At 36.9% G+C, this 23,838-nt stretch overlaps 1 protein-coding gene across 2 annotated transcripts in view; it reads left to right on the forward strand.

The window, feature by feature from the left end:
* Cfh (complement factor H) overlaps positions 1-19,302 on the forward strand; it is a 96,103-nt gene extending 76,801 nt beyond the window's left edge. Inside the window, exons 13-22 of one of the 2 annotated variants that reach the window (XM_040737452.1) lie at positions 83-265; positions 352-531; positions 2,817-2,993; positions 5,181-5,363; positions 5,557-5,766; positions 6,360-6,533; positions 7,232-7,408; positions 10,401-10,577; positions 16,532-16,714; positions 18,857-19,302. In XM_040737452.1, coding sequence (XP_040593386.1) covers positions 83-265; positions 352-531; positions 2,817-2,993; positions 5,181-5,363; positions 5,557-5,766; positions 6,360-6,533; positions 7,232-7,408; positions 10,401-10,577; positions 16,532-16,714; positions 18,857-19,056 — 1,844 coding nt within the window. In that variant the 3' untranslated portion in view covers positions 19,057-19,302. The remainder of the gene's footprint in view (positions 1-82; positions 266-351; positions 532-2,816; positions 2,994-5,180; positions 5,364-5,556; positions 5,767-6,359; positions 6,534-7,231; positions 7,409-10,400; positions 10,578-16,531; positions 16,715-18,856) is intronic. The other variant, XM_040737453.1, reaches the window with a different exon arrangement.
* The last annotated feature ends 4,536 nt before the right edge of the window (positions 19,303-23,838 follow it).

Below are 23,838 nucleotides of genomic sequence, written 5' to 3' on the forward strand. Positions count from 1 at the left end.
TTTTAAAATTTCTTCATTTACTAGATTTTTAGACTGTAAGATGGGCATTTTCCTTTATACTTACACAGTATTTCCACAATAGATCAAGTGGGATCATGTGACCAACCTCCTGAACTCCACAATGGGGAAGCTAAAGGAACAAAGAAAGAAGAATATGGCCATGGTGAGGTGGTGGAATATGATTGCAAGCCTAAATTTCTACTGAAGGGACCCAGTAGAATCCAGTGTGTAGATGGAAATTGGACAACCTTGCCAATATGTGTTGGTAATTAACTTAATATCTAAATGCTGTTTTGTGTTTCATGTGATGACTTAATCATGAATTCGTTTTTGTGAAACATCTATCTGCAGAGGAGGAAAGAACATGTGGAGATATTCCTAAACTTGAGCATGGATTTGTCCAGTTTTCTGTCTCTCCTTATTACCATGGAGATTCAGTGGAGTTCAGCTGCATAGAAAACTTCACAATGATTGGACATGGGTCAGTAAAATGCATTAGTGGAAGGTGGACACAACTTCCTCAATGTATTGGTAAGTCTGTGTGCCTCAAATTGATACTTCATTAAGTTTATTTCAGAGATATTTGCTACTATATACTTCTGAAGTTAGTATTCTTTTTGGAAATATGTGTTTTTAAATAAGATGAGTCCAAACTTTTGCTTTTTATAATTTGATGCATGTCTACAGATGAAAAGAAATCATTAATATAATCTGTACATGCTTGTTATTTACCTTAAGTAAAATCTAATTGTTAGTTATAAATTTTCATGTGACTAAAATATGGATACTAATGTCCAAAAAGATATTACAAGTTTAAAAAAACACCATTGCTGTTATTATAAGGCGTTATCCTTCCAGGTCTGGGAAAGTTAAGACATAAAGTATGTAAAGTCCTATTTCCTATTCTCTCATATCAAAATTTCCTCTCTCAATACTTCTATGATGCATCTGTCTTTATTACAGGCTTCAAGCAAAGCCAATATGTTGCAAGTGGGAGTCCAGGGCCTGTCCGTTATTATAGAACTCAGCTATAACAAAAAGTCAGGATTCGATGGGAAACATTATCCCATGGATGACTTCACTCTACATTGACATTCTCTGTACTTTTACATCTTTAATGAATAGCTAAAAGCATCTTGGGACCCACATCCAGTTTTCCCTGAAACTTAATTTTTTTCTTATGAGTGTTTCTGAGTCATTCCTTCAGCATGGGCCTTGTTTTCCAGTCTTTACTATTAAATGGAGTTGAAGCTGTTGAATCATGCCAGAGAAACATGGACTTCCTTTTAAAAGGGTACATATGTTTATGCTAGCTAGCGATATATTCTCCCTATACTTAATACCAACCAACTCTGTAAACTGTCATGTAAATCACTACCTCTACTTCTTATTAATCTATGCATTTTTTGGCTAATCAATTTTTTGGTCAAAGTCCTACCTTCAATCTTTAAAACCTGTTATTATCACTGCTTTAAAACTGTTTGACAAAAAATTTAATATGGAAAAATCAGACATAATATCAGGCATAAAAACTTAGTTCTTTATTCTAAGTCACAAAATTCTGCTTTATTATTTGCTCATATTTCAGAGGCTTTGTTATGGTGTTTGATCTTCTTATACTGACCTTCATGTTACCCTCTCCAGTTATCATAACGCTATACTACAAAGTTAGCCTTAAGGAACAAACATTTTTAATCCTTCCATTAAACCTTCTTCTTCTATATATATATATATATATATATATATATATATATATATATATATTTAGCTTTCTTTTGAAAAATAAGAGATTCTTTCAGAAATAAATGAATCACACAGTCACCATGTCCCTTTGACTATAGGTCTTTCTTCATTATCCTATATAAACAACAGCTTTTTTGTCTTGTGAACCAATCTTTAGGAAGGGTCTAATTCTTTAGAGTTTTCTGTGCTTGAACAATTCTGGTCAGTATTTTAGATATGTTTTAAAAACATTAGAGTTCTTTGTTTAATTTTTTATGTTTATTTCTATCATCAATACACATTTCACTCCAAATTTCAAATCAAAAACAAATGTTATCCATAACCTACACTGAAATTGGCAAAATTCAAAAAGAATTCTCATCTTCACTGAGTAATTAAATATATAGCATATGAAAAGGTCTAAATATATCCATCACATAACTCTTAACTATAATAGCTTATAATTATAACTTAATATTGTTCGATTATATGATGGTATAACATGAAATTTCTTGCTATAGACTCTTACAAAAGGAATATAAAGGAGATGGTTGGTGACTACATGCACTTAATTTCTTATATCACTTAAAATACTTGTTTGTTACACAATTTAACCTAGATTTTCTTTTCTTATAAAACATCTGTCAAAAAATAAAATGTAAATTAGAAAGTCCTTGTATCCTATTGACACCTGATTTTATTTTAATATTTTTAATATTACAAACTAAAGATCATATAATGGGAGAGAAACAAATTTGAACATTTTCATATCTTTCAAGTATGGGACCAAAGAAGATTATGTCATAATCTTTTCCTATGTAGATCATCTGAGGTAATTATTTCCTATGTACTTGCAGTTGCCAAGTATCCAAATCCTTTCATGACACATACTATCTCTGAGATGTAAAAGAGTGAACATGAGATCTAGTTCTCACACTATAGACCATTTATGCATGGTGGCCTTCAACATTTTGATACACAGAATTTAAATATAAATAAAAGTTTCATTGTACATTGACTATATAGTATTTTAATGTAGTAGCTATCTCACTTCTTGTAATTGTTTTATTTTTCTTGGAAATATTTTCACATAGCAACAGAGCAACTAGAGAGGTGTAAACCACCAAGGTTAACTGCAGCAGAGGTAATCCAACCCAATAAGATTTACTTTAATCATAATGTTAACATGAGTTACAAATGTAGAGGAAAGCAGCAACATGACCACTCAATCTGCATCAATGGAAGATGGGATCCTGAGCCAACCTGTACAAGTAAGCTCCTATTTATTCTGCTTTCTAAAGGTTATTCTAGTCTTTTCTCACCTGTAATAGTAGTATATCGGAATTCTTAAAACAAGGTAACTTTTGAGTATTTCATATGTGAATCATGTATTTTCATCTTTTCCACTTCTCCATCTTCCTACTCAAACTTGTTTATATAATTGAGAGCATGATGAATCCATTTAGTGTTTCTTCTACATATATGTGTTTAGGAATAATGCTTAGAACTGGATAACCTATTTTTTTTACTCAGTTATCTAAGGAGAAGACTGATTCTCCAACTCTATATAGCCATTAATTGCCGGAACCTCTCCATCTAGGGGAAGGACATTGTTAGAATTCCCCTATCCATATTAATATTTCAACTGATATTCTTATAATGTGTCTTGTGTAGGTGGGATTCTGAGATTTCTGGGATTCTGAAATCCTTTCATACATTAAAACACTGTGTCATAAAAGATATTCTGGAAAGATACTTTTTAAATAGAAAATTACCTAGAAATTATTTTATCATTTTTATGACCTTTGTAAAACAGACAAGGAAACTTGATCAACACGAATTTACCCCCGTGTCCTAATGGTTTCTTGCTTAGAGTTCCATAACACCTAATTATTTTATCATAACAAATGAGATGTTTCATTCCTATGCCTACACTTAATATTCATGAATTTCTGTATGAGTGTTTATACTGTCAATTTAATAATTTATTTACCCATCAAAAATCAGTCTGTTTATATAGAGAATTCTGGCTCATATGACACCTCCAACTCCATGTCAATAAGCAATGACTTCATTCAACAGTATTTGCTTCCCTATTTGCTTTTACTACTATTATTTTGGATGCCTTACCTCACTTGTTATTGTAAGCTATTCCTTAAAGACTAAAATTCACAGGAAACATTTCTATGCCACTCCAAATTCAGACCCATTACGTATGTGTGAATGAAGTGTTCATGCTCTTCTACAATTGCCTCTGATTTTATCATGTCTGATATCATTTTGACTGTAGTATTAAGTTTGTAACTGTTTATCTTTCATATATGGCTATTTACTCAAAGAATGTGGAAACTTTTATGTACTTCACAGAGTTAATTATTTCTAGTCATTCCACATTATATAAACAGAGATAAAAATTGAAGTTATTAATAATCACCAATAAATACGCTCTTATTTTATGAATATGAAAGATTAATCTGAGGTACTTTGATTTTATAAAGACTTACACAAAGTTTTTCATAAGGGTGTTAATGACAGTATTAATTGCTTATTATCCTGGATGCATGCCATCACTTTGGTATCTCTAAATAATTCAGGTTAAGATGTCCAGGGTAGCTGAAATGGTTCACTATGAGCCATTTGTGAACATATCTTGTCCTCTTATTTATCAAGTGTCAGTGCCAAATTGATTATCAGTTGTGATAATTTATACCCATATTTTACTTGACAGAATCTACATTTCTCAAGGAAAACCACCTCTGAGCGTGACTGACAGGACAATTGTAGTTTAGGTTAACTGAGTGGGGAACGTCCACTATAAATGTAGGTGTTACCACCATTTTATGGGCAGGGTCCTGCAATAAATGAAAAGGAAAAGGGGACCTGAATACCAGCAATAATTTCTCTGTGGTTCCTTAGAGATACAATGTGACAATCTGCCTGACACTCTACTTCCATTCATGATGAGTTAAATTAAACCCACCCACCTTTCCTTCCTTCCTTCCTTCCAGTTGTTATTGTTCAGTATTTTTTTTACTGCAACGAGAAAAGTTACCAGTATATAAGTATTGGATCCATTAAACAACTTTCATTGTTGAACTATCTCACTGGCTTTTTTTTAATCTAATCCACCATATTAGGTCATACCTAACCATATATAGCTCTAGTGATACCTTCTTGTAATCCTGGTTTAATATATTTAAGTTTAAAATAATATAAAACACCATAAAGGATAGAAATAATTGAAATAAGTTTTATAAAAATAATGCAAGACTGCTTTAAATTTGAATAAATAAATTTTCAAAGGAGAACATGAATATATATTGAAATTCTATACTAGCTGAAAAGTATAGATACAATTAATACATGGGGATAATTAATTTAACATCTAATGAGAATTATTACTGTTATAATTTAAGATGCAATCTTTGGTCAAGAACTCTGATCTCAAATGTTTTTAGGAATAGAGAAAGAATCCTGCCCTCCTCCACCACAGATTCCAAATGCCCAAGTGATGGAAACCACAGTAAAGTATTGGGAAGGAGAAAAAGTATCTGTTCTTTGTCAAGACAATTACCTAATACAGAACAGAGAAGAAATGGTGTGCAGAGATGGAAGGTGGCAGTCATTACCACGTTGCATTGGTCAGTAGTTATGACTTATTTTACATCATTTTTTCTTTGAATACCAAAGAGAATTCAGGTGAAGGAGGGTGGGCATTGAAATAAGAGAGCATAGCCTAAATACTGTGGAGACATAATTAAACAGTTTGTTTATTATTTTTCAATGTAAACTTTTAATTTATGCATCACTAATTCATTTCTCTTCTTCATATAGCAAAAATGCCATGTTCCCAGCCCCCTGAAATAGACCACGGATCTGTTAAATTACCCAGATCTTCAGAAGATAGGAGACGCACACTTGAGTCCCGAAGTTATGAACATGGCACTACACTCAACTATGCTTGTGATGATGGTTTTAGGATGGCTGAGGATCATGGGGTAACTTGCCACATGGGAAAGTGGAGCAATCCACCTCATTGTGTTGGTGAGAGCAGAATGAAAATTCAATTCTGGTTTTCCAACAAGTCTTTACTCTCATCAAAAACAGGAGAAAGAATGGTTTAGATTGGCACATATAATCATTTATATATTTTAAACATAAATTTATTCTTGCATAGACCACAGTATCCTGCTTAAGCTAATTGTCTTGATTGTCATGAAATCCACTTTAACACTTCCTTTTCTGTTTTTAAATATGATGTATAGTCTGACCTCACCTGCTCATGTGATTTCTAGTATTTCATTTATCATCAGGTATTAAATTTATCAGTATCCACCCCAAATGCAGTATAGGGTATGTTTCCTGAAATGAGTATTTTTTGCTTTTCCATTCCTTTTGTCACTCAGTATTTGTCAGACATTTTGGTGTCCAGTTCTTGCTCAGTGTTGACGCAGTTTAGCAGATGGAAGACAGCAGACGGTGGTGTTAGGAAGCGCTGTCCACCTCTTCTGTGATGACACCTCTACCTTGTTAACATTCCCTCATAGTACACATAGAACTGACACATACAAGTGAGTTTCTGAATTAGTGCCACGTGGGATGATTTCACTTTGTTCCTCTCATTGTGTGATTTTCAGGACTTCCTTGTGGACCACCACCTTCAATCGATCATGGGATTGTGTCTCACGAACTAGACAGTTACCAACATGGGGAAGAGGTGACATACAATTGTTCTGAAGGTTTTGGAATTGATGGACCAGGATTTATAAAATGTATGGGAGGAAAGTGGCCCAAGCCGCCAGATTGCAAAAGTAAGGATTTATTTTTATTCTTTGTGTAATATATTTTCTATTTCAAGTTACATGTGGCACAAATATGAAAGCAAACTGGAATTCTAGCACATGAGAATATTTTGATGACAGTTCTGGGTGCTGGCATGCATCCAATACTAGTAAAATCATAGTTTAATATTTTGAACCCAGTTTCATTTTAACTTCATGTATCCCAAACTATCAGCATCCTATGACTTCTAGAGCACACTGCCTCTGTTCAACAGGCTCATCACCACAGGCACAATTTGTGCAGCATTGCCACTACAGCTAATTATGCTATAAAATTTTCAAATAAATTATAATGAGTATTCTATATTTGATGACATTAAAAAGTAGAAATATGCCTGAAGTGTGGAAAATAAGACAGAAAAAATTTGAATGCAAAATATAAAACTCTCAAGAACTATAACTGGAGTTTTCTATAATGTCATTCAGGAATTCTGTATGAATTCAATTTGGAAACCATTACTGTAGGCTCTAAACATTTGCCAAGGGTTCTGTATCTAGTGTCATTCCTACCTTATTTATTTTCAAAAATTTGGAACTATTGAATGTAACTTAGTTTAAATGTGGAACCTACAGTATTTATTGTCCTCTGTGAACCTAACTATTACTTCATATATTATATATTTTACAATTTCCTAAAAACATAAACCTACATATTATTTTTCTTTCAGGAACTGATTGTAACTATTTACCCAGGTTTGAAAATGCCATACTCACAGAAAAGCAAAAATACTCATATAAGTCTGGAGAACAATTGACGTTCAGATGTGCACCTTCTTATCAAATGGAAGGATCCAGCATTGTCACATGTGTTAATCGCACATGGATTGGAGAGCCAGTGTGCAAAGGTAGTTTGATACACTTGAAACATGTGTTTATTATAGTTTCTCATAAAGAGGTGTAGCATAATTTTTTGTTTGTTTTGGTTTTTTAAAAAAATATTTTTGTTAATTTATTTTTTACCTTCTGATCCCAGTTCTCCATCCCCACACTCTTCCTGCTCTCACTGCTTCCCCCCCCCCACCTCCCATCTGCTCCTCAGAGAGGAAGACCTCCCCTAGGAAGTCTACCAAGTCTGTCCCATCATCTCACTGAGTAGGACCATAGCACCTCTCCATTCCCCACACCACTGTGTCTAGGCTGAGCAAGGTATCTCTCAAAATAGAATGGACTCCACTAGGTCAGTTTGTAAATTAGACTTCTATCTTGGAACAACTGCCAACAGCCTTATATATTGTCCAAGTGGCACCATTGTCACCTATTTTAAAGGAGTTTAATTCAGTCTTACGGAGGTTCCCCATTTGTCAGACCAGAGTCAGTGATCAGCGAAATATAAATCAAAACAACTCTGAGATTCCATCTTATCCAGAAGAGAATGGCTAAGATCAAAATTATGTATGACATCTTATGCTGGAGGGGATGTGGAACAAAGGAAACACTCCTCCTTTGCTCGTGGGAGGTCTAGCATAATTTAATAGTGGTCAAAGTTTAGCTTTTAAAGGAAGAGGAACTTCGTCTATGTTTACAATAAAAGTATGGAACTGAAAATCTATTGGCTAAACTGATATAGTGATGGTCCCCAGCATGTGCTTCTATGGCCAGTCTTATCAGTATCATTGTGCCAGGTTTTATAAATGTAAATTAACACTGAAGAATTCAACTTAGTGTTGTTAAATAGAAAGTCATTTAGGAGAGAGACCTTGAGCCTTCTCTACTGTCCTTCAGGAATTCTGTGACAAATTCAGTTTGGAAGTAATTGCTGTAGGCTGCAAATATTTGTAAATGCATTGTTAAAGAATTACCATTCAACTGAGTTCTTGTTTATATCTCATTTTCTCTAATTGGTTAGGATATTAGGATATTTTACTTGATCATCATTCTCTTACAACTTTGGTATTCTTGAAATAATGTTCTTTTTCCCTTACATGAAAATGGATTTTTTTCCCTCTGGTAAGATGTACTGATTATGATTCTTCCCTCCCTCTACTCATCCTAGATCCTTTTGCCTCCTCTACCATCTGCAACCATCTTCCTTCTGTCTTTCTTCACAAAAGAAACAATCCCAGGAGAAAGCTGAAGAAAAGCACAAGAGAGTAATATAGATACAAAGCCCCTCTTGCCATACTCAGGAATCTCATAAAAACATTGAACTGAAAACTATAATACATATACAAATGAACTGTAGGGTAAAAAGAGAGAAGAAAACCAGAAATAAAATAAAAATTAAATAAAAAATGAGTTAGAATTTACAAAAAAAAAGGTAAGCCCTGGTAGGACATTATGAGACAAAGAACTTCCAAAGATTCCTTAGAGCTCATTTTATGCAGTTTACCCTTATTAGTAGTTTGTTTCTCCATTGAGATTCCCTTGGAGATCTCTAAATTGTCTTTGCACATGGCTATTAGTTAGAGATTGGATATTGCTTCTGATTTCGGAATGGTGGCATGTGCCAACTTCTTCAACACTAGAACCCCATCTATTGCAGACCCGTCCAGGTGCAGTGCATGCTTGTCTCAGTCTCTGAGTGTACATATGTGCATCAGTCTTGTTGCTTTGCAGGGTCTTCCCTACTTGAAGCACTCTATCCCATCTGCTTTTTACACTCTTTATGTCTTCTGTTCTGTATGGTTCCTTAAGCCACATGGGGAGTGATTTGATGGACGCAATCCATTTGGGGCTCTGTTTTATCAGGTCTCTTCAGAACGTCTGGCTAAGTCTCTCTGTATTTGTTCCCATCTGTTGTAGGACAAACTTCTCTGATGACAGTTTTGTAAGGCCAGATCTATGAGCATAAAAGAATGTCATGTGAAGTTCTATTGTTGCTATGGCTTTTGTTTTATTTGTTTGTTTTAGAAGGTTCTTATGTGGTTTCACAGTAGCATTACGTCCCTAGGCTATCTAGTCTCAGGTTGATGATCACTCAACTAGTGTAGTATAAGGGCTTCATCTCATAGAAGGGACCTTAATTCAAATCAGATATACCTTGGTTATACTCACAAGCATTGTACCACCATTTTCCTAGAATACTTGCAAGCAGAATACCATTATAGATCAGGGTTTGTGGATCGGGTGATGTTTTTGTTTCTACTTTGGTAATATGCAAAATAACGTCCTGTAGGGTTACTTGCCTGTAGGGTTGAAGCACTATGTAGGCTCCAGTTGGGTTTTTCTATGTTCAGTGAGTTGTGTAGATGCTGTCACATTTAAAATGTAGCCTTGAATCCAGCTTGTGGAAAATACTCTATAGTCTTGTGAATAGTCTGAGTTGTTTGGAAGTTCCCATGTGACCTCTTTGGTCACACAGTTCAATTATATGGAACCCAATCCCAGTACTATAAGCTTCATTTAGTGACAAGATATATCCATTGGGTCTCTGTTGCCCCATGTCTTGATGTTATTATTTATATATGAGAATCAGGAAATTTCCACTGTGTTAGGCTTCCATAATATCCCTCAAATGAGTCCTAATTTTAGCAGTCTTTCCCTGTGTTTTGTTCCTTGTCTCCCCCTCCTCATCCATAACTATTTACTCAATATCACCAGTCTATGGAAATTATCCCCCCCCCAATTCCAGTCCCTTACTCTACACCTAACCTCTTTTGTTCAATAGATTGTATCCTAGGCATCATTGACTTAACAGCTAATATCAACATATATGAAAATACATACCACATATGTCTTTCTGGGTCTGGTTTATCTCACTCACATGATATTTTCTAGTTCAATCCATTTACCTGTGAATTTCATGATTTCTCTCTCTCTCTCTCTCTCTCTCTCTGTGTGCGTGTTGAGAAATATAAGATGAACAAATAGATAAAGATACTTTCTTTTGCTCTTTAGATACTTCCTGTGGGGATCCACCACATGTGGAAAATGCTACTATAATAACAAGGCCTATGGCTAAATATCCAACAAATGAGAGAGTAGAATATGAATGTAATAAATCTTTTGAACTATTTGGGGAAAAGGAAGTGATGTGTCAAAATGGGATTTGGACAGAACCACCAAAATGCAAAGGTAGGGCTACATGTTTCCAAGAATTTTTTGACAATGTAATTTGTTTGCTCTGTATCAGTGAAAATAAAGTGAAATAATATTTTTCATTATATTTTGTTACATTTCTTTAGAAAAAAGATTGCTTCACATGTCAATTCCAGCTCCCTCTTCCTCCCTTCCTCCACAACGCCCCCCATCCTCCCCCCAGTCTCCCACCCTGTCCCAACTCCCTTCCACATAGGGGATATCCAGAGTCTGTCATGTCATTCAGGACAGGGTCCATGCCCTCCCCCATGAGTCTAGGCTGATAGAGCATCCTAGTCCATTTGTAGACCAGGGATAAATACTGATCTACTACCCAGGGCTCCATTGAGTTTCCAGGCCTCTTCACTGACACCCACATCCAGAGGGTCTGGATCAGTCCAATGTTGGCCCTCCAGATGTCCTTCTGGTGTCCAAGAGCTCCCCCTTGTTCAGGTCACCCGTTTCTGCTGGTCACTCTAGCCCATTCTTTACCAATTTGCTCATCACTCTTCCCTCTCTGTCACTGAGTTCCAAGTGTTCAGTTCAGTGTTTAGCTGTGGGTTTTTGCCTCTGCTTCCATCATTCACTGGATAAAGGTTCCAGGATGGTATATCAGGTAGCCACCAACCTTATCATTAGGTAGGGACTATTAATATAGTCTCTCCACTATTGCTTAGCTTGCCAGCTTGTGTCATCCTTGTAGTTAACTAGAGATCTCACTGTTGCCAGATCTCTCTTCAAACCTATAATGACTCCCTCAATTATGATATTTCTGATCCTGTTATCCACTCTTCTTCCCCCAACGCAACCGTCTTGTTCCCCAATGACATCCTCTCTCCTCCTCTTCTCCCCCTCTCTTTTTCCCAGATCCCACTCCATTCCCACCCCTCTGCTTCAAATCTGCTCAGGAGATCTTGCCTCATTCCTCTTTTCTGGGGTACCATGAATATCTCTCTTAGCTATTTTCCTGTTCCTCAGACTCTCTGTCAGTGCAGCAGTAGGCTGGCACTCTCCTGATCCATGTCTAAAATCCATATACGAGTGAGTCCATACCATGTTTGTCTTTTTGTGCTGTTCATTTGCCTGAAAATTTCAAGATTCCATAGTTTTTTTCTGCTGAGTAGTACTCCATTGTGTAAATGTACATCTTCTCTATCCACTCTTCAGTTGAGGAGCATCTATGTTGCTTCTAGGTTCTGGCTATTACAAATAATGCTGCTATGAACATAGTGGAATAGATGTCCTTGTTGTATGAATTTGCATCTTTTGGATATATGCCTAAGAGTGGAATTGCTGGGTCTTGTGTTAGACTGATTCTCATTTTCCTGAGTAATCTCCATACTGATTTCCAAAGTGGGTGTGCAAGCTGTCACTTCCACCAGCGGTGGAGGAGTGTTCCCCTCTCTCCGCCTTTCCAGCATAAATTGTCTTAATGTTTTTGATTTTAGCCATTCTGTTAGGAGTGAGATCGTATCTCAGAGGACTTTTAATTTACATTTTCCTGATGGCTAAGGATGTTGAGCACTTTCTCAAGTGTCTCTCAGCCATTTTATAGTCCTCTATTGAGAATTATCTATTTTAATTCTGTAACCCACATTTAATTGGATCCTTTGGTGTTTTGGAGAGTTGCTTCTTGAGTTTTTTGTAAATTTTGGAGATCAGCCCTCTGTTAGATGTGGGGTCAGTGGAGATCTTTTCCCATTCTTTTGGCTGCCTTTTTTTCTTGTTGACTGTGTCTTTTGCCTTAAAGAAGCTTATTAGTTTCAGGAGGACCCATTTGTTAATTGTCAATGTCAGTGTCTGTGCTACTGGTGTTATGTTCAGAAAGTGGTCACTTTTACCAATTCATTCTAGAGTACCTCCAAATTTCTCTTCTAATAGTTTCAGTGTGGCTGGATTTACGCAGAGGTCTTTGATCCATTTGGACTTCAGATTTGTGCATGGGGATACACATGGATCTATCTAAGGTCTTCTGCATGCCAATATCCAATATGCACCATTTGTTGAAGATGCTTTCTTTTATCCATTGTATAATTTAAGTTTCTTTGTCAAAAATTAAGTGTTCATAGGTGTGTGGGTTAAAATCTGGGTTTTCAATTTGATTCCATTCATCTACCTGTCTATTTGTGTGCCAATATCAAAGTTTTCGGTAGAAGAGCTTGAAGTCAGGAATGGTGATGCCTGCGGAAGTTCCTTTATTGTACAGGGTTGTTTTTGCTATCCTGGGATTTTGTTTTTCCATATAAAGTTGATTATTGTTCTTCCAAGGTCTGTGAATAATTGTGCCGGTATTTAGATGGGGATTGCATTGAATCTGTAGACTGCTTTTGAGAAGATTGCCATTTTTATGTTGATCACACCAATCCATGAGCATGGGAGTTTTTTCCATTTTCTGGTATCTTCTTTAATGTCTTTCTTTAGGGACTCAAACTTCTTGCTATACAAGTCTTTCACTTGTTTGGTTAGCACTATACCCAGATATATAAAACTATTTGTGCCTGTTATAAAGGGTGATGTTTCTCTGATTTCTCTCTCACCCAATTTATCATTTGTGTATAATAGGGCTACTGACTTTTTTGAGTTAACCTTGTATCCTGCCACTTTGCTGAAGGTGTTAATCAGCTGTAGGAGTTCCCTTGCAGAGTTTTTCAGGTCACTTATGAAAACTCCCATGTCATCTGCAAATAGTGAAACTTGTCTTCTTCCTTTCGAATTTGTATCTCCTTTTGTTGTCTTACTGCTCTAGCTAGAACTTAAAGTACAATATTGAAGAGACATGGACAGAGTGGACAGCCTTGTCTTGTTCCTGATTTTAGAGTAATTGCATTGAGTTTCTCTCTATTTAGTTTGATATTAGCTGTTGGTTTACTGTATATTGCTTTTATTATGTCCAGGTTTGTTCCTGTTATCCCAGATCTCTCCAAGACCTTTATCATGAAGGGGTGTTGGATTTTATCAATGGCTATTTCAGCATCTAGTGAAATGATCATGAGGTTTTTCTTTCGCAGTTTGTTTATATGGTGGATTATATTGATAGATTTTCATATCCTGTAGCATCCCTGCATCCCTGGGATGAAGCCTACTTGATCATGGTGGATGATTTTTCTAAGGTGTTCTTGGATTCGATTTGCTAGTATTTTATTGAGTACTTTTGCATCAATATTCATGACGGAAATTGGTCTGTAGTTCTCTTTCTTAGTTGTGTCTTTTTGTGGCTTTAGTACCAAGGTAATTTTAGCCTTGTAAATAGAGTTTGGCAGCGAACCTCTTGCTTCTATGGTGTGGAACACTTTGAGGAGTATTGGAATTAGCTCTTTTTTTGAATTTCTGGTATAATTTTGTACTGAAGGCATCTGGGCCTGGGCTTTTTTTTGGTGGGGAGACTTTTGAAGACTGCTTCTATTTCATTAAGGTTTATAGGTCTGTTTATTTTTTATATCGTTTTTATTTTAATTTTAAATAGCTTGTTTTACATGTCAATCCCAGTTCCCTCTCCCTCCCCTCCTCCCGCACTCCCCTTCCCCCCCAGCCTCCCACCCTATTGCCAATTCCTTCCACATAGTGGATATCTAGAGTCTGTCATTTCACTCCGGGTAGGGTCCAGGCATTCCCCTAAGAGTCCAGGCTGAGAGAGCATCCCTCTTTGTGCTATGGGCACACAATGACTGTTTGTATTCCAGGGATAGACACTGATCCACTGCTCAAGGCCCCATAGGTTGCCCAGGCCTTCTTACTGACACTCACATTTGGGGGGGGTCCAGATCAGTCCCATGTTATCCTCCCCACTGTCAGTCTGGGGGTCCAAGAGCTCTCCCCTGTTCAGATCAGCTGTCTCTGCTGGTTTTGCCAGCCCATTCTTTGCCAATTTGCTCATCACTCCTCTCTCTCTGCCACTGGGTTCCTTGGGTTCAGTTCAGTGTTCTGTCCTTGATTTAATTTTGGCAAGTGATATCTATCCAGAAAATTGTTCATTTCTTTAAATTTTCAAATTTTGTAGAGTACAGGTTTTCAAAGTATGACCTGATGATTCTATGGGTTTTCTCAGTGTCAATTGTTATGTTCCCCTTTTCATTCCTGATTTTATTAATTAGCATGCTCACCCAGTGCCTTTTGGTTAGTTTTGATAAAGATTTGTCTATTTTGTTGGTTTTCTCAAAGAACCAACTCTTTGTTTCATTGATTCTTTGGCATGTTTTCCTGGTTTCTACTTTGTTGATTTCAGCCCTCAATTTGACTATTTCCTGGCATCTACTCCTCCTGGGTGAATTTGCTTCCTTTTGTTCTAGAGCTTTCAGTTGTGCTCTTAATTCTCTAGTGTGACTGTTCCTCAGTCTCTTCATGTGGCCACTTAGTGCTGTGAAATTTCCTCTCAGCACTGCTTTTTTTTTTTTTTTTTGGTTTTTACAAGACAGGGTTTCTCTGTATTGTTTTGGAGGCTGTCGGTCCAGTCTGGCCTCGAACTCACAGATATCCTCCTGCCTCTGCCTCCCGAGTGCTGGGATTAAAGGCTGTGTGCCGCCACCACCCAGCTCAGCACTGCTTTTTAAGTGTCCCATAAGTTTGGGTATGTTGTGTCTTCATTCTCGTTGAATTCCAGTAAGTCTTTAATTTCTTTTTTTATTTCTTCCTTTACCCAGGGATGGTGAAATTGTGCATTGTTCAATTTCCATGAGATTGTAGGGTTTCTGCGTCTTGTGTTGTTGTGAATTCTAATTTTAATGCAAGGTGGTCTGATAAGGTACAGTGATACAATGGGTTATTCCATTTTTCTGTATTGTTTTGGAGGTTTACTATGTTTTTGATTATGTGGTCAATTTTAGAGAAGGTTCCTTGTGTCGCAGAGGAGAAAGTATATCTGTTTCTGTTTGGAAGGAATGTTCTATAGAAGTCTGTTAAATCCAATTGGGTCAAAACATCTGTCAGTTCTTTTGTTTCTTTGCTAAGTTTTTGTCCTGGAGGACCTGTCTAGTGGTGAGAGCAGAGTGTTGAAGTACCCTACAATTAGTGTGTGATATTTTATTTGTGATTTGAGCTTTAGTAATGTTTCTTTCATTAATGTGGCGCCTTTGTATTTGGGGAATTGATGTTCAGAATTGAGACTTCATCTTGATGGATTTTCCTGTGATGAATATGAAATGTCCTTATTCATCACTTTTGATCAATTTTAATTTGAAGTCTAATTTCATTTTCCTTCACAGTAAATATTTTGCTTGGATATTGAACATTTTGTTTTCTCCTAAACAACATTGGAGTTCAGTTCAATTTCATGATGCACCTATTTAGATCTAACTTAACAGAACATAATATCAGTATTTTTGATTTCAGTCTTTTTTCCCTGTGGCCTCACCAGGAAGATCAATGGTCCAAAAGGGAAACCAATAGTATCATGCAGTTAGATGTGTCCTCATTTCTTAAACAGAATTCTCCCCTCTCCCTATACTCTTTACCAAAAATATTATGTCTAAGTACTCCTGTTTTACTTTTATAATTTGTAGATACCTCTACTTATGTGACTCTTTCAGGAACCCAGAAAGCTTCATTTGCCTTCTGTGATTTTGTAAGCCTTAAATTCTTGTCTAGAAATGTATGTTTCTACAAAAAATAATAATGAATGTCAGAAATATATAGAATAATAAATACTCAAGTGTCTTGAAAAAAAAGAGAAACTCTATCTGTCTCCATTGGCCTCTGTATTTGTATAGGATGTTAAGACATTTAGTAGGACTGGAAAACTTCAGAACTGACATGCTTGCTCCAGTTCAGGAAGTGCTTTATGTGAGAAGGAAGAAAGGAAGAACTTGTAATTCTCAGTTTATATAATGAAATCTTCTTCAAGCAACCCTTTTTGTATCTAGAAATCACCAAAGCCTTTATATTGTGTAAACTGCTTGGTTCTTCTGAAGCCTGTATGTTGACTTAATTTCTCAGACATTCAAACATTGTGTTCTTAGATTCAACAGGGAAATGTGGGCCTCCTCCCCCTATTGAAAATGGAGACATCACCTCCTTCCCATTACTAGTATACCCACCATCGTCATCAGTTGAATATCAGTGCCAGGCCTATTATCTACTAAAGGGAGACAAGAAAATAACATGTAGAAATGGACAGTGGTCTGAGCCACCAATATGTTTACGTAAGTACCTCATTCTCATAGACTGTAGGAGATTCAGTTTCATGATATGGATATTTTTCTGTTAATAATAGACCATGCACAGATTAAAAGCACTCTTTCACTTACTGCTTCACTGACAAAAGCTAGCATGTGGGGAAAGCAAGATTATTAGTTTCACTTGTATATAAAAATGGTTGACAAATAAAATTGTGCATGTTTTTCTTTATTTTTGAGTTTTTACTAATGTGTATTGATGTCCTTAAAAGTTGGTGCCAGCATGATTTTTCCATACCTGCTATCTCAATCAGTGCTCTATTGCTGTGAATTGTCACCAGGACCATAGCAGCATTTTTTGGACTTTTTATGAATTTTCTAATAAATTTATTTATTTTCTTATCTCATATACCAACTACAGTTCCCCCCTACCACTCCGCCTCCTACCCTCACCTTCCCCAACACACCCCATCCACTCCTCCTTAAGGGTAAGGCCTCCCACATTAAGTTGAAGTAGAACCAAGCCACTCCCCCCTGCATCAAGGCTGAGCAAGGCATCCCACCATAGAGAATGGGTTCCAAAAAGCAAGCTCATGCACCAGAGATAGATCCTGGTTCCACTGCCTCAAACAGACCAAGCTATACAACTGTCACCGACATGTAAAGGGCCTAGCTCAATCCCATGGAAGCCCCACAACTGTCGCTCTAGAGTTTGTGAGTTCCTGCAAGCTTGGTTCAGCTGAGACACATGAAACACCCTGGGAAGGGGAAATATATCAGATCTTCTAGGTAAACTGGAGGTAAGAGGTGATAGAAGGGAGTTTGGGAGATGAGAACATGAGGGAACTGGATGGTCATGTTGGTGGAGGGACTGAGTGGGACAGCAATGAAAGAGATATCTTGATAGAGGTAGCCATTACATGGGAGAAACTGGTGCTAGGGAAATTCCCAGGAAACTGCAGGAATGACCCCAGCTCAGACTCCTAGAAATAGTGGAATGGTTGGGTGTCTGATCTGACCTTCCTCTGCAATCAAATTGGTGAATAACCTAACTGTCAGCATAGAGCCTTCTGTAAGGAAGCAGATGCAGAGATTCACAGTCAAGCACCAGACTTAACTCTGGGATTCCAGTTGAAGAGAATTAGGAGTGATTATATAAGTAAGGGTGTTGGTCAAGATCATGACAGAGAAATGTACAGAGAAAACTGGACCATGGATAATCTTATAGAAGAAAATATTTAATTGGGTATTGCTTACAGTTTAAGATATTTAGTTCTTATTTTCATTGTGGTGATCATGCTGGCACACAGGCAGACATGATGGGGGGGAGGGGTAGCTGAGAGGTCTGGATTACAAATTGAGTTTTGATATTCTGATCCCACCAGTAGTGTTCTAACCTCTTAGTGTTGGTTTTGACTATTTGTATTCTCCTGTGATTATGTAGGATTTCTAATTTATTTTTCTAAATCTATGGAATTCAACATTGGAATTTTCATTAATACTGCAAATTAACTTTCATAGTATATCTAATTTCAAAATGTTAATTCTGAAATATCTGCAGCAGATTTTTAAAGAGTTTTGCACTTTCATTTGATTCTTCCCTATACTTAAATTATATGACTTCTGATCTTGTGGGATTTATGTGTACTTAATATTTGATATTGGTAGCTCATTCTCATTGTTTTTGCTGTTGTTTTTCGAGACAGGGTTTCTCTGTGCATCTTTGGAGCATATTCTGGCAATTGCTCTGCAGACCAGGCTGGCCTTGAACTCACAGAGATCTGCCTGTCTCTGCTTCTTGAGTGCAGGGATTAAAGATGTGTGCCACCAATCCCTGGCCCATTTTCATTTTTTGAATGCTGTTCTCTCTAGAACATAATTTATTAGGTAGCTATGTTAGAGGTGCATTCATTCATTTTTTATTTTCTTTTAGGATTTTTGGTTTGTTTTTTCTATTTTGAGTCAGAATTACTGTATTATTTACCTTTATTCTTTATTTTTATGAAATTTAATACAAACAGTTTGTAAATAAAATAATCAAAATTACACAGACTCAAATTTATGTGCTGCTCTTATACAGATTTTGAAATAGTTTGAGAAATAATTCTCAAAGCTGAGTCTCTGTAGGTTTACATATTACTTAATGAAATTTGGAAATTTTTCTTTCAGATGCATGTGTGATACCAGAAGAAACTATGGAAAAATATAACATAATTCTCAAATGGAGAGAAAATCAAAAGCTTTATTCCCAATCAGGGGAGGATGTTGAATTTACTTGTAAACCTGGCTACCGCAAGGGAAAAAGGACACCTCCATTTCGTACAAAGTGCATTGATGGTCACATCAATTATCCCTTTTGCACAAAATAATACAGTTACTAGAATTTATGAATGAGCTTCTGTTTAGAAAGGCAAATGCATTATTAATAATACAGTTCCAATTTACATTTGAAGTATTGTTTAACTCATTTCTTTTCATAAATATAAACTGGTGTTGGCATATGGTGATGGCTTTGGAACATGAGAGACTGCTGCCACAATTGCAAAATCAGCTATTCAAAACTCCTAAACCCAGATGTGATGTATCTTGGCATAAAAATGAATACCAAGAAAACAGATGGGATTTCTTTAGTGTCTGTTTCCATCCACCACTTTCTCAAATCATCCTGGATACCATTTGAACTAAGGTTATGATTTACAGTGAATGGAAGACAGATTGTCTCAGTTGTCAAATTAATGTTATTTCACAAACATATTACAACCAAACTGTCATATTTAGCATTACTAATGAATATAAATAATTGCTACACACTACTTTTATATCAATAATGAAATATAAGAAACATTTTGCATATTAACATTTAAATATATTATTTTGCACATTGAAATATTCTAGCAATGGATTGACCTGACTTATTAACTTTATGATAGTGAAAAAGTGATATTCATTCAGTAAATGCTGATTAGTTTTTCTTGGGATATATATATATATATATATATGTATATATGTAAATGTAATATGACACTGTGAAAATGAACAGCAGTGACTCACCTCAGTTCTTCTTTAATCAAGGTAATCAGCAGCATTTCAAAAACCCTGTGTTGCTGAATAGAATTAATAGAACTTAAGTTTTTAAATGGATTTATACCAACATTGCTTTCAGTGTACCTTGGTGTAATATCAGGATTGTCTAGAGTAACAGAACTTATGAAATGAATCTCTCTCTCTCTCTCTCTATATATATATATATATAATGATTTACAGAGTATAGCAATCCAACAATGACAGGTTGTGAATGTAAAGTCCAAAAATCCAGTAGTTGCTCAGTCCAGAAATCTGTATATGTATGTCCTAGCTAGTCTTTAGTATACTTGGTAATCCCCAGGAAGCAGGCTTTAATGTCAGTGAAGAAGGGATGTACTGGCAAGGTGAAGGCAAACGGGCAAAGGGAAAAAGCTTCTTTCTTTCATATCCTTCTATAGGCTTCCAGTAACAGGTGTAGCCCATAATAAAGGTATGTCTTTCTTCCTCAAGATTTGGTAGATAATAATACATCCAGCTCATCATAGGCAGTTCAGGTCACATGGTAACTTGGTGGCCAATTGTCAAAAGTTCTGTTTCCACTAAGGCCCAATCACAAGCCAAGAGCATTTTTTGGAAAGGAGAATTGTTTGTCTGCAGATGATGGTAGAACCTTGCTCTAAAATCTCAATGGTTTCTTTTGTGATTCACACACACAGGCCTGCCAAAGGCTCCAAAAAGCATCACTATATACTCTTGATACCTCAAGTATGATCAAGTCTCACACAAGATGATGAGTTTTCCACCACAAACTGGGTTTGTGCCAAATATGGTCAAAAGCTGAGTGCTTAGGTGGGGACTTGGGTGACTGGCAATTTCTGGGTAAGAAGTAGAAATGGCAGCCAAAAATGCACAACTGAGCTTTTTGACATCATTCCTTTGTTTGAAGACACTCTGAGATACATAATTTGGAGAGAGCAAGGGAGCATGGTGCTTCCAGGAACATTCAGGGGCAAACTGAAAGCTCCAACCAAACCCCCATCCAGATACCAACAGACTTCTTTATCTTTTTCTTTTTCCCACATCTTTTTATTTATTGTGTGTGTCTTTCACATCATACACCTGAATCCCATTCATTTCCCCATCCATGCATATCCACCCTCTGCCCTTGCAACCCCCTCACAAAATGAGATAAAATAAATTAAGAGAAAAATGAAGAAAAAGAGAAGAAAAAAAATCAACCTTGTCATGGAAGCTGTGGTGTGACACAGTGAGCCCTGCATATTATCCATGTATCATTACATGAAAGTGCTCATTGCAGAGTCCTGGCTCTGTTTTCTACTACTCTGTAGATGCTGGGACCTCACTGGGAATCCTCTTAGTTATCCTGTTGCTGCCTGTGTTGTGGAACTCCTGAAGCCTTGTGTCATCAGAACTGGTTCCTTCATAATCTCCAGCAGATCACAGATGGGCTGGGTGTTGGAGTGGGCCACCACATAACCCTGGTTCTGGGCTAGGATAATGCAGTTTCTGTCAGTCCACCAGCTTTCCCTTGTCCTCACCACCAGCATAAACTCTCCTGCATTGCAATAGACAGGTGGCCATTTGTAGCAATGAGCAAGGGGCCAGATCATGTATCCTGTTTTCAAGTAATCAGGGCCAGATCTCCCACACCTGCACATCCAGGGACAGTTCTACGTGTTGCCCAGGCCTGGCATAGAGGTCAATATCCTGAGAGCTGCAGCTGATGAGGAGCAGGGGCAGATCTCTTGTTTTTATCATCTCAGGATCAGCTCTTGCCTGCCTCAGTCACTGATAGGCAGAGGGGTGGGGGGCATCTCTCTCCTTCCCATGTTGCTACTTGCCTGAAAAGTATTGGGGACAACACACCAATTCTCACAACTATGGGGATCGTTCACTTATAACCTTACCAACAGGAATGGCTGTATTGTGCTGCCCAGGATAGTTTCAAGGCTTAGTCTCCTAAATCAAACACAATTCCTTAATACCATAGATTGATATAAGACCACTTCTACAATTTAAAACCAAATTTGCAGCATGCTTTAATTGAATACTGGCCAGATGGATAGGCACTGGCCAAGTCCATACCTAGGTTCTTGGCCCAGAATCAAGTATGGCAAGTGCTTAATAAGGAAAACCCATAATTCATTGCATTTCCCACCAAGTTCAATCCGGGGCAAGCATACATCTTGATGTACCTCCAGTCTGTGAAGCTACCGCTCATATGAGATCAAGTATATAGGTGTAGATGGGTTAAACAAACTTATTTAGGGGAGTGTAAAACATGTGGCTTGTTATCTTCCATAAACAATCGCCTTTAGTATTTCAGGAACTATCTGTCCTTGGGCAAGGGGCTTACAGATCCCAGGCATTTTTATTTCTTTGAGCTCTAAGGCATAGTAATTAAAACTCAAAATGTAAATTTTGACTCTCACATAACCTCTCTTAGTTGTATCGTGAGTCTTATCCTTAACTCTGTGATGGGTAACTGTTTATAATGGTATCTAATAACCATAAGCTTAATGGTACCCAGACAGGAATTATCATTTACTTAAGGAATCAATGATGACTGACAGATTTCCTTTTTAGAAGGAACCTAGAAATGAGAATGGGAAACACTTATTTATTTTATCTCAGATCCCCTATGACAGGGAGTTTCCTTTTGATCTAACATTCTAGCCTGTTGGGGGTCTAGGGGGAAAGTACGCTCTTCTGCAATTACTTCCTTCTGAGACTAGCACTTTGTTGACAAGGTCCAGGAAGGTTAGAATGTTAACCAAAGGCAAGGAGGGAATTGAGGCAATGGGTCATTCATCGGAAGCATCTGGTTTGCCGACTCAGTTGAAGAGACAGGGAGCATTCACATAGACTGGAATGTTCCATGTCAGCTTTCAGCAAGTCAGAGGTCTCACAGTCATTTGGAGCAGGTTGTAGTCACGAGCTGATGCTTGTATGTACCTGTCAGCCACATGGAAATCTGTTTAGAGACAGATATCAACTAGGGAAAGAAATTATAACTTATGAACTTAAAGGAAAATACTACATTTATAACTTTCAGGCCTATACTCCTAATAATTGAGGAAGAGGAGGCGTCCGTCCCAAGAGCAGAAGACAGATCCCATCCTCAGCAATAGATGGAGAAACTTAGACTGTACTTATCTGGAGTCTTTTTAACCTGTGAGAAGTGAATCCAAATCTTATGACTCCCCAGATTCTCTGAAGCTTTCATGATTTTTTTAGTTTACAAAAAGACAGAAGGAGCCAGAAGATGGTGCACACTTTCAATACCAGCACTCAGGAGGGAGAGACAGCCAGATCTCTGTGAGTTCGAAGCAAACATGGTCTACAGGGTGAGTTCCATGACAGCCTCCAAAGCTACAGAGAACCCCTGTATCAAAAAGACAAATGGTCATATATATATGAACATTTTCTACTGCTCAGAGAAACGTCTTCAGCCCAATGAGAAGCACCTTGAAGTCTATATTTAGAAGACAACTAAAATAAATCTAAAATCTTGAGTTTGTGACTGAACAGTAAGTAGTCATTTCTCTATCAGCTAATCAGAACATTATTAATGTTAAGTTCTGAACTTTTATACCATGGAAGGGGAAAGAAATCTAAAATGTTTCTCATATTTTTAAATCATTCACTTATACCATTACAACTTGTAATTACATCTTAAATCATTTTCTGAGGCCCTCAAAACTTATAAGCTTTCACATTCTCAGGCCTTTATATACCTTCAAACATTCTTATGCCCTCAAAACTTGCATAGACTTTAACCCTAAACTAATCATTCACCAAAGACACAAGCAGTTATTCCTGAGACTATCATTTCAAATCATGTTCCTATAACACAAAGTTCCATCTGGAACTTTTTGTCTTCTAATATAAAGACTGTTAACAAGGAAAACCTATCTACTTTTTCCCAAAATGATACCTAGTAGCTTTAGAAATGAACTAACAAAGCGACTACAGCCTTTGGGAAAAATCTGATTGCCTGCTACTGCTAAACTGACAAAGTTATAGTTAGCCTATCTGTCAAGTCAATACCATCAGAGATCTGAGAAGGATAATTATAACATGAAGTACAATCCAAATGGCCTGAG

The sequence above is a fragment of the Mesocricetus auratus genome, unplaced genomic scaffold (assembly GCF_017639785.1).
Source record: "Mesocricetus auratus isolate SY011 unplaced genomic scaffold, BCM_Maur_2.0 Super-Scaffold_100676, whole genome shotgun sequence".
NCBI classification, from domain to species: domain Eukaryota; kingdom Metazoa; phylum Chordata; class Mammalia; order Rodentia; family Cricetidae; genus Mesocricetus; species Mesocricetus auratus.